At 41.1% G+C, this 11,266-nt stretch overlaps 2 protein-coding genes across 3 annotated transcripts in view; both read left to right on the top strand.

Annotated features, from left to right (window-relative positions):
- The window catches only part of rorca (RAR-related orphan receptor C a), a 13,991-nt gene extending 9,641 nt beyond the window's left edge, over window positions 1-4,350 (top strand). Inside the window, exons 9-10 of the mRNA XM_031863909.1 lie at window positions 808-920; window positions 1,016-4,350. Coding sequence (XP_031719769.1) covers window positions 808-920; window positions 1,016-1,177 — 275 coding nt within the window. The 3' untranslated portion in view covers window positions 1,178-4,350. The remainder of the gene's footprint in view (window positions 1-807; window positions 921-1,015) is intronic.
- A 343-nt stretch (window positions 4,351-4,693) lies between these two features.
- The window catches only part of sh3gl1b (SH3-domain GRB2-like 1b), a 13,018-nt gene continuing 6,445 nt past the window's right edge, over window positions 4,694-11,266 (top strand). The window contains exons 1-5 of one of the 2 annotated variants that reach the window (XM_031863912.1): window positions 4,694-5,515; window positions 9,440-9,508; window positions 10,469-10,541; window positions 10,626-10,769; window positions 11,063-11,196. In XM_031863912.1, the coding sequence (XP_031719772.1) occupies window positions 5,471-5,515; window positions 9,440-9,508; window positions 10,469-10,541; window positions 10,626-10,769; window positions 11,063-11,196 (465 nt within the window). In that variant the 5' untranslated portion in view covers window positions 4,694-5,470. Of the gene's footprint in view, window positions 5,516-9,439; window positions 9,509-10,404; window positions 10,542-10,625; window positions 10,770-11,062; window positions 11,197-11,266 lie in introns of those variants that run through there. The other variant, XM_031863913.1, reaches the window with a different exon arrangement.

The raw sequence follows: 11,266 nt of genomic DNA, 5'->3' as shown, positions 1-11,266 counted from the left end.
ATATTTAAATTTGTTTGATGATCTGAAACATTTAAGTGTGACAAACATGCAAAGAAATCAGGAAGGGGGCAAACACTTTTTCACACAACTGTATTTATGCTCATTGTAGTGTTTACAACTATTTTCGGAGTAGCCTACACAGCATTATTCAGATTGCATTATCCATGCATATGTGTAACAAGAAGCAAAGAAGAATCTATATAAAGCATCTCCTCATCATTAATAAACTTTCCTCCAACTCGGCCCGTGCATTCTATCCATGTACTGTTGTCCCAGATCATTTTATAATTCATAACACACTTACATCAGCAATGTTGCACCCATGGTGACACGTTAGTGCTGGCGCCAACAGGATATTAACTTAAAGTCCTTATTTAATCACACCCATGTTTTTGCACGCAGAGGCTGCAAAGGTTGTGTGATTGATTTTACTGATGGTCATTTTCCAAAACACAACTTTTTTTACATTCAACAATTAGCTCGTCGCTGCCTGCTGTTAAGTCTTGGATGTTTAAGAGTCATGAGAGTCCCTGCTGACAAGGGCATTACCGTGCAATGTTAATATAACGTTGGCATGACAGAAAAGGCATTACGATAGATGACTTTCATGTAAGAATGTCCAATATGTTGTGAAGCCAACAGCTGTAAAGTATAAGCAGTGAAAAGATAATCTGCACAATCGCATGCAGTGCTCAGTGCATTTTGTATTGCTCTCCTAGATGTTTGTACATTGTAAACCTCCTCAGGTTCATATTGGCAACAGGACAACACTAATGAAACCATCTTGTCACTCTTAATCTCCCTCAGACCGACCCTGGCTGACAGATGTTCAGAAGGTACAGAAGTTGCAGGAGAAAGTCTACGTGGCTCTGCAGCGCTGCCTACAAAAAGAGGGAGCATCAGAAGAGAAGCTAGCTAAGGTACAAACCCTGCTGCATTACTGTGACAAGATAATTCACCTGTTGTATTTGTTTCTTCTTTTAACTTATTCTGCTCTTCTGTATTTCCTTTCTAGATGGTGTCTAAGCTTCCCATCATGAAGTCCATTTGCAACCTTCACATCGACAAACTGGAATTTTTCCGTCTGGTCCACCCTGAGACCGCGTACACCTTCCCTCCTCTGTATAGGGAGGTGTTTGGCAGTGAAATCACCTTCCCAGACTCCACAGAGGGCTAGAAGCGCTTAGCTAAATAGAGGGATTTAAATGGAGACATTGAAGTGTAGGGATGGGGAGATAAAAAAAAATGTGGCAACCAGCTGAGACAAAAACCAACCAGCGGCTCAATGACAATCCTGCACGCTACACTTTAGGACTCACTCCTCTCACCTATGAGCTCCCAACCCTGTGGAGGAGCTCACTCTGCCCTGCCAGCCAGTCCATTCAGCTTCAACGTAACACTACAGGAACTGCTGCTGGCTACTCGGTACATGTTACCTCTTTTTTTAAGGAACTTATTGAAGAGTAGCCTAAATCATTTGTATTCTCAAAAAAATATTTTTCTATGAGATGACCTTAACCTTCTCTCATAAAGCTGAATTTGACTCTCGCTACTCTCGAAGTTCCTTTAAGCTATTGTTGAATGTATCCCCTCGTTCCCTTTACCGTTTCAGCGCAGCTCTAGGCTCGAAATAGAATGTACATACTTAAAATCCTCACCTACTTTCAGAGGTTTGCAGTAATCATGCCTGTTTCAGTTCTGTTGTGTAGTAACAGCTTATTATTTCATTCGATATTTTTGGTAGTGCCCATATTTTGCAGTTTTGTAATGTATGGACAAGCTGTTTTAAAGGGACCATGATCAAACTCACACAGAGACAGGGTTTTTAAACTGTGTGAATCGAGGGCAAACGGAAGGTTTGCACCCACAAACTCTTGCACACAGAGCACAAAACATAGCACTTAAACTGGTCTTTGTAGGTATCTTTACTAGCACATCCACAGACGCTGATGTAAGTGAGCTTCTTTTTTTTTTTTTTTTTTAATGCAATCAGTGACCTCAGCCCAAATACCTTTTCCCTTTGAAATTGCCACCTAGAGAGTGAGAGAATCAGAGGTATTTTGGAAGTATTTTCAGATGCTCCTTTTATATATAGTATAAATAATAACACCTCTATAATCATGTAAGATAAGAGCAGTCATGATGTCATCCCCAGTTAGGTGGAGGGTGATGTGCTTGTGCTCGGGTCTCTCATACAGATGCTGCCTGGCCAAACTTTGGGGATCTGGGGCGGAGAGATTGGTGTTGCTGCAAAGAAAATCGAATGAATAATTATGGCACTTATGAGTCCTTGTTCGATTCCAAAATGAACTCTTTGGTTTTTACGGGTTCGCTCTCAGACTGCCATCTGTGAAACTCATGTTAAACCGGTCGGAAATGCCAGATACACCCACCCGCTGTAGATAAGCTGTATGAACAAGGTGCTGGGCAGCCGACCACTGTGGGGTTATGAGCTATCATGGACGAGCGTCTGGAACTGTACCGCCTTAGTCCCCCCCCCCCCTCCTCCGCAGAGGAGTGCCATCGCCCCAAAAACCTCCAGCACCGTCTCAACCAGCAGATTCAAAAGACTTTGGGAGCAAAGAAAGAAAATGATCTGAGAGTTTGGTGTTGAAATACGACAGTTAATCACATTTTCCACCTACGTGGTTGGACGAGGGGCAAAGAATGGAGAGTGGACTTGTGGGTGATGGTGTTCTTTAAGCCCAGTCAGAGGGGCTTTACTGTCTGCGGCGACTCTCACTGCTTCGGGTAGAGGCCGACTCGTGCTGTCGCAGGAAGCCAAGGTGTTCTGATTGGAGAATTTGATCCTCTGTCCCCTCCCTTTGGCTACTACCTCACCCTCTTCAAACACTACGTGGCGCAGCAAAGGGTTGACAGAGCCATCAGCTACCCCCCTGAGCTTCTTCTCAAGTATAACAATTAGTGGTGAAATTTGAAGGCCAGTGACTAAACTATCCTAAAAATGTTGTTGTGCTCTTAAAACTGGACAGAAGACAAACGTATACTTACGGCATCCTCTCTTACTGCTTTTCTATCATTTGAGAGCAGTGCATGCCTTTAGGTCCAGGAAGCCCTACTTACGTAAAGATCTGTCTGAAGTCTCTGGAGACATTAGGGTGTGTCCAGATGAAACCTTTATTCTTCAAAATAGGGGGACATATTGGATTTCTGTCCCAGAGGAGCTACTAGAAAAGAATAGTTGTAATTTATGCTTTTTTTAAAAAAATTTTTATCTTAAGCATTCTGCGACAATCACACGACAGATGTTGGATGTCTAGTCTATTTAATATGTCAGCCTGGTTTGCTTTGTGCTGCTGGGACAGTGCTGTTCGCCATACATTATCTCACATAGTGTGAGATAATGTAATGTAAGGGTGTGACCCTTATCTGGGTACGTACGACAGTGGCGTGGTGGGATTGTGCAATAAAGTCTTTCCCATTGTAATAGCGTTGTTAACCTCGCAGCACGACAAATAATGTTATTTAGAATATAATGTACCAAATACTCAGCCAACCACTAACACGGGGTCAGCTCTCGGCTGACACGACAGTCAGATGACGCTTGCAGATTGTAACAAAGTGCAATACTTTGTCTGTGGAGGATGTGAGACATGCTGCTTTGAAAGGATTCGGTGTAGTTTTTGCATGCCTAAACACTGTCCAGGGGGGGGGCAGCACTGAAGATCTGCACTTGCATTTCCTGAGTTACTCAGGGAGATAGCTGGGCTCTCTGTCCTACAGTGTCTGCAGTTAGTCTAGCAGGACACCTTGCACCAACATAGAAGACCTTAAAACCTTGATCACTGTGTACAGTACATGTTCTTGTGAATGTTTTATTTCAAAGTATCAAAGACTTTACCCCTGTCTAATATCATTATTGCAAGACCTTTTTTTGAGTTTGAGTCATAGATGAAATAGGATATTAAAAATAGTCAAATAAATTTAAAAGGTGGATTATAATCTCGGAATCTTGTGTTGGTTTTGTTGTGATCTTTTGTTTCCTGATTTTTATCCCTATGTGGACTTTTTTTTTTCTCATCAGTTTAGTGTCCTTTTTGTCTTGGAGAGATGTAATTCTATTTTTTTAAAGAGCGTTTTTAAAAGATGTCTCCCTAAAAGTTTCTCTTTTGTCATGATCCTTCTGTTTATATGTTCATGATATTTTAAGATTACTATTATTAAATCAATATAGATTTTAATAAGAAATTATTTATGACATGTTATGGATATATAAAGCCTAAGAGGTTTTAACACAACTTAGTGTTATTGCACAACGGTGATACAATATGTGGATTTAAGAATGTAATAAAAGTCTTTTTACAATTAAAATAAAAATGTATTGCTTCACTTTATGCTTCATGAAACTAATTGCACCCAAAATGACCTGCACAGATGAACCAATTTATTCTCCATAACCACATGAAATAATACATTTATCACAGTTTTATTAAACACAGATTCCTTTTCTTTTGGTCATAATACATACAGATGTGTTTGGAAAAAAAAAAGTCAAATGTAAAATTGACTTTTCTAAGTCATTTGGATGGCTACATACATAAAAACAGAGTGAAAGATACCCTATATTGCAAACATACAGTGCATTATTACCACTGTGTGGTAGATAACAGGTGTTCAGAGACACAACCACACGCTTGAGTAAGTTTTTATTCCCTGTAACATAATTGCATGTATTCACAACCAAGTGCCTGTGCATTATTTGATGTTTGTTCTCATAAGTTGCATTTTCTGAAATACCTGATACATGACATTAACCAAATAGCTACACAGCAAATCTTGGCAAGGGAGTTTTCCAGTGTAGGAACACTTTACACCCTGCACAGAGAGTGGGAGGAAGTGGGTTAATATAGGAGCCCAATTCCTTATTTATACCCTGGGGCAAGTTAAGTGTTAATCAGCTATATTTCAAGCCATAACATATAACAATCTCATTTCTTTTTATATTTGCCAAATCGGACCAATGAGCCATTTTATTCGTGTCTTCAGATGGGCTTTGAGTAAATCGCCTGAGGATGTGAACATCTGGCCTGTAATTCCTGCAGCAGACGGACGGGTGTTGTACCCGCTCCGTCCAGCAGGGGGCGGTGTGCACTAACACACGACTCGTGTGGCTTCCACCAAACTCAGGGAAACTGGTTTCTTCAAAGCGGCTGGTGCAGATTTAATGTGCCCTAGATTTTTACTGCTTGGTTTTTCAATTCGGGAGATAATATTTGGGAGGATTTAGCACACTTCTCGCTCCGTTATCTGCCGTGACAGTGGGAACAATCAGCCTCGACGTTGGTTGACGTGGTCAGTTGGCGTGTCCCGACTTGGAGTGACGGCTGTGCAGTCCTATGATTCCTCCTAAATTCCTCCCTTTTTCTAACAAACTACATCGTTTAACTTTTAGTTAAATCGTGACCGATTTGCAATTCGCCGGGACGCCGAAGACAAGCCGGTGTTCAAGATGTCGGTAGCGGGCTTCAAGAAGCAGTTTTATAAAGCCAGCCAGGTTTGCAAAAAACTTTTCTTTTAAGCTAGCTAACTGTCATGTAAGAAAGCTAGCCTCACTTAGCATTATGAGCTAGCTAGTTTATAGTCGGCTTCATGTTAATAACGCTTTGTTAATGTAGCTGGTAGCTGTGTGGTGACAGGAGTAAGCTACCGTTAGCTTTGTGTCAGTGTGTAACATGTCAGTTAATTTTAAGTTGGCACTTTGTGTTCTTGTACAGCTTAGCGTTAAAGTTAACGAGCATCTCTCGGGACATGTTTTCACATTAGCTGAACTATAACGTTCACTAACGTTCAGTAGCTAATGCTAAGTAACGTTATTATGCATTTTACATGTTGTGTTTTTAAAGCAACGTTACCCAGCAGTGTGCACCAGTTCAGATTGAGTAAGTACACATCCTGTAATAAACATTAGCTCTGTTTGCCTAAGGGACTCTCCGGGTGAGTCAGAGCTCTTAAGAGTAAAACAACAATGCACTTTTAAGCTAAAAGTTATGTTTATTCAGGAAAAAGACCCTTCTAATATGTGTATTGATCTTAGCTTCTTGGCGGTGAAGACACAGTTACCTATTATTCCCCAGCTGTGTGTTGTGTTAGTCTTTTGTTTAGTGAGACAGATCAATATTTAGGGCAGTTTGAGGGAAGACATCCAAAATACCTTTGCGTTAGAAATGCCATTACGGTATTTTTTAGTGTCTGAATGTTTTTAATTTCGGGCCTGCTCTCCTAGACATGGGCGGGGACGCTTAGAAAGATTTATTTTTTGGGGGGGTCTTTTTTCTTCCTACCCCTGCTGATGTAAGCAGGAAAAGACATTTGTTTTGTGCCCAGCTTCCTGTCAGGAACACACTCAGATCCCTGTTGGTTTTGGTTAGGAGTGTTTGGCACTGACTGTTATTCAAAAAAAGTGAAGGTGTTGGAGGGAGATAAAGCAGATTAATGATGCAAAGAAGGAGGCGAAATAGTGTCCTTTCCCTTTTTTCATTTGTCTGCAATGCAGCTGCTTTTCTTGCCAAAACTCCATGAGGGGTCAATAACGCTTGACATGGCTCAGATTTTCTTCGCGGGAGGCATACAGGAAGTTGGCTGTGGAAGCGATGTCTGTGTCCTGTAGCTCACACATTCTTGTTTTTCTCTTTTGCTGCCTGTTTTTCATGAGAATTCATCTTGCCAGAAAATCTATAAAAACCTGAAATGTCGCACTCAAAAGGGCAGTTGTAGCACAAACAACATTACGCTCGCAGGAGTTGTAGATGGGACAGTGGAAGGGATTGTTAGTCCTGAGTGAAGATGACAGTTTGATCTATACTTGTGCAGTTTATCAAGTTTATACATGCGCTGATATAATTGTAAGTCTTCTGGTTCTCAAATGCTGAAAGTGACAGCTGTAAATAGATGACGTCATGCTCAAATGTAGGATTTGTGATGGATGACGCAGATACGAAGAGATGCAAAGAAGCAGCTTGCATGAAGCAAATATCAAACGCATTAACACAATTATATATTTTTTGTTTATTACACAAATAACGCCAGCTATGGGGATAAGTCCCAATGTTGCTGTCCTTGCCTTGAGTTTAATACCAGTACAAACAACAGCAAACAAACTGAAAGTTTTCAGATACCAGGGAATGATCCACACCTTCCCTCCAAACAATCTGAAGAATTCTGAGTAGCCATAGTATGAAATGTGATATCCAGTGGTTGTTGTCTTCTTAAACTATTACCATTAACTGGAAGAAGTATCAGATCTGTAACGTGTCTTTCATCAAGACAATTGCGAGGTAAACAGTAGAAATACAAAGTGATCCACCAGGAGTGTGTGCTTACTGTCTTTGAGTGTTCAGACACAGTTCAATCAGGTTCATGGCTATGTTGATTAAAAAAAAAGAAAGTAGATTAGGGTTATGTACAGATGTCATCTGGGAAATCCCCATTTATAGGAGTGAGTATCAGTCTGCAATGCAAACCTACCTGGGGAAGTATCACTCTTAAACTGGATAACCCAGGTTCTGGTGAACGACTGCGCTGATTGGCTCCCGTGTGTGTGTAACGGAGGACGTGATCATTGTAGGTTTACTGATTTACCAGGAGAGAAAGCACAGGCGCCAAGGGGCATCGCTGAAGTGAGAATGAAGGAAAACACACTGTGTGTGTGTGTGTGTGTGTGTGTGTGTGTGTGTGTGTGTGTGTGTGTGTGTGTGTGTGTGTTTTATGTATCACCGGAAAGGCTGCTGGATCTCTATCGCACCTACACTTTTTTATATCCGATCACAGTAACATGATTTCCTCTTGACATGTGGTCCGCTCTAGTACTGTGGTTGCAGAGCTCTCTTTTTTTTTTAAGTGGAGTATTTATACCGAAACATCCTGGTGTACCGTTTGTGGATGATTCTGGGCTGTATTCCTTTGAGCCTGTGTGCGTGCAAACAGTCATTTTAACTCTGACATGAGTGATGTTTTCATCAGCAGAAGAACAAATGCAACATTACTCAGTGGCTCACAAGACTTAAGACTCACAGGTTTAGTGGCTTATACTCGTAGTCAGGAATTGGATCCACAGCTCTTCCCTTAAAGCCTTGTAAGGCAGACAAGATAAGATAGCAAAAAATGTAGGAGTGCAGACTGCAATCTTAAGTCTGAGGCTGGGAGTCTATTGCTAAGTAGACGGAGAGTTGAGGCTGTATTTTTACTTGTGTCCTGAATGGGCCACGGTCATGTGCTTACCGCATACAGCAGAGATCCAGCAGCAGAACTCAAAGATCCCAAACTGTTGAGTCTGTCAGCTGCTGCTAGGGAAAGCATAACCATTATGTATTTCACAAACCTGAGTTATTAAATCGGTGTACTTAAAGCTTTAATACAGACTTCTGTGACTGCATATCAAGCTCTACTGTTCACTCTCCCATCATAACATTCTTTAAATACGCGTTTCCCTCAGACACAGAAAGTCTTGGTAGTTGCAGTAATCACAAACAGTTTGAGTCGCGTAGGAAACGACTCAAACTGCTGTTGCCCTATCACAGACTGGCAGTATGTCCAATCCTACATGCCTTTATAGTTTAGGCCAGGTCCTAAAAATATACGACTAATCAGTTAAAGCTGTGAAAATAATCATTACAGTGTTTCATTAACTGTCCAGACATTTTTTTAAATACTCCCTCTGTAAGTACTGTAGGTGACATAATTACACATTAACATCAGGGTTGTTACAACCTCCCTCAATACATAAAGGCACAATATCAAAACCGGTTGACTATGTCTTGCGGTGACGTGTGTTTTATTACAACGAAAGTGTTGTGAAGCACTTTGACTGGAATCATGGCACTAACCTCAGAGTAAATAGGACTTGTGGTTTGCTTTTGTCTTTTCAGAAGAGTTTTATAAGTTGCTCTGCAAGCAAGGATTGTTGTTGTGTGCCCTGTTTTTTATCTTACTGCTGGTGATGAGGGGGTTGTGTTATGTTTGTCAGATATGGAACCATGTAGCTCACGGACGCAGCCGTCAAGGTTTTAACTATCTTGAAGTCACAGCAGTGCAGACAGATAATTTAATTCATTTTCCCGTTCTCAGAAATCCTGCTCCACAGTTAAAATAATTATCGCTGAGCATGTGCTTTCAATCAACATGTTTTAGTCTACTTAAGTTGTAGCATATTGTCTTTATTGAAGTAAATGGTCCAACGTCTCCCTCGTCCTGCAAAGTGTAAACAAACGCTAAAAGAAATGTTGATTATTGCGTTTTCTACACAGAGCAGGCGTGTGAATGTGTACCGGTAATCGAGAGATGTATGTTTCCCCTCAAATGAAAACCTTATGAGCAGCATTCATTAATTAGCACTGTTTCTGTTCTCTCTCTCTCTCTCTCTCTCTCTCTCTCTCTCTCTCTCTCTCTCTCTCTCTCTCTCTCTCTCTCTCTGTCTCTCTAGATGGTCAGTGAGAAAGTCGGAGGTGCTGAAGGAACAAAGCTAGATGAGGACTTCAAAGACTTGGAACGGGTAAGAGAGGCATCATCCTCCTCGCTGGTTTAACACACAGTAAATGAACACACGGCTGTTTCTGTGGGACGTCCGTTCTTGATGTTTACACCCCATTCAAAGCTGTTTAATAAGCTTTATGTTGAGGGAAAAGATTCTGACCTCAAAGTCTATAAAACTGTTGAACACTAGCACTGTTTCCTCACAACAAGAAGGTCCTCCCACCACCAAAACTTTCCTTTGGTGGGGTTGCATCGGAACGTAAAAACAAATCAGATATACACATCGTAAAACCAGACTTCCACACCAGATCTGTCGGGTTACCAACTAGATTGAAATAGATGATCCGCTAAAGCAACTCCTAAAGCGAACAGCCAAAACGAGTTTCTTGAATATTTCAAGCAAAAATCCCTAAATTCACTGTTTTCAGTTTCTCAAATGCTGGTCTTCTAATATGATAGTACATTAAATATCTTGTCTGTTGGGCAGACAAAACAGGCAATTTGTAGACGTCACATTGGGGTCCTGAAAAAACTGTTGTCTGACATGTTATAGAATAAACATTTATTCTATTAATCCAGAAAATAACCGTCGGATTAATATATTATGACATTGTTGGTTGCAGTCCTTGTTTGCATTTTTGATTTTGTTTATCATCAAAAACATAAATCCAAATCTAATATAAAGACAAAATACGAACGCTAAACAAAGCATTCAGTTTTTTAGGTTTAGTCAGACCAGCGTTTTGAGATGCGCATCATGTACTGTATCCAAATATGATGGGTATGAAGATAAGTCCCCGTATTTTATTGTATTTTTATTTTTTAAATACGATATAAACTATGTGTATGAACCTCTGAGGTAACGGTTAATAACAAAAGGTTTAAAAGGATACCTCCTCCACTGTTTTGTTTTAGGTTTTGTGATTGCAGTCGCTCCGTTGTGCACTCGTGATGTACGTGTGCTTGCTGTGTTTTGTAGAAGGTAGATGTGACCAGTAGAGCGGTAGTGGAGGTAATCTCCAAAACATCAGAATACCTTCAGCCCAACCCAGGTGAGAGGAAACCCTGTCTTCATGCAATTCATTCCAAACGGTTTGAACTCTGTGACGAAATGCATTTCATCTCCTCTTCTACAGCATCACGGGCCAAACTGTCCATGCTGAACACCATGTCAAAGATCCGCGGGCAGGTGAAGAACCCGGGCTACCCTCAGGCCGAGGGGCTGCTGGGGGAATGTATGGGCAAGTATGGCCGGGACCTCGGAGAGGAGACTAACTTTGGTAAGATGTGTGTCTTTGTGTGTGTGTGTGTGTTGTGGTACAGGAATGTTGGTTGGTACACGGTTGTCGTCTTGTGTATGTGGGGTAGGCTGAATGATAGATTCCACCCAAACTGTTTAAAGAGCTTTGAAAGGCTTTTTGACAATTTTAAGTATTGTATTTGTGCCTGTGTTTTGGTTTTGCCGGATACCATCAGTTACTTCATGTGTGGTCTGATGGCGATATGATTCTCTGGTACTGCACTATTAATCCACTATGTCACTGAGCTGTTACTCTCTGTCTGTGTGACTCAGGCGGAGCGCTGGTGGATGTTGGAGAGTCCATGAAGAGATTGGCAGAAGTCAAGGACTCTCTAGATATCGACGTCAAACAGAACTTCATTGATCCATTGCAAGGGCTCTGCGACAAAGACCTCAGAGAGATACAGGTACACTGACAACATAATTTATTCAACTTGTCAAAATTGAATTTAAGGCAAGATGATATTAACGTATGTG

This window comes from Anarrhichthys ocellatus, unplaced genomic scaffold, assembly GCF_004355925.1.
Source record: "Anarrhichthys ocellatus isolate YVR2014 unplaced genomic scaffold, GSC_Weel_1.0 scaffold30, whole genome shotgun sequence".
Lineage (NCBI taxonomy): Eukaryota > Metazoa > Chordata > Actinopteri > Perciformes > Anarhichadidae > Anarrhichthys > Anarrhichthys ocellatus.
The sequence above is the reverse complement of the archived record's forward strand: the minus strand, read 5'-3'. Positions and strand labels throughout refer to the sequence as shown.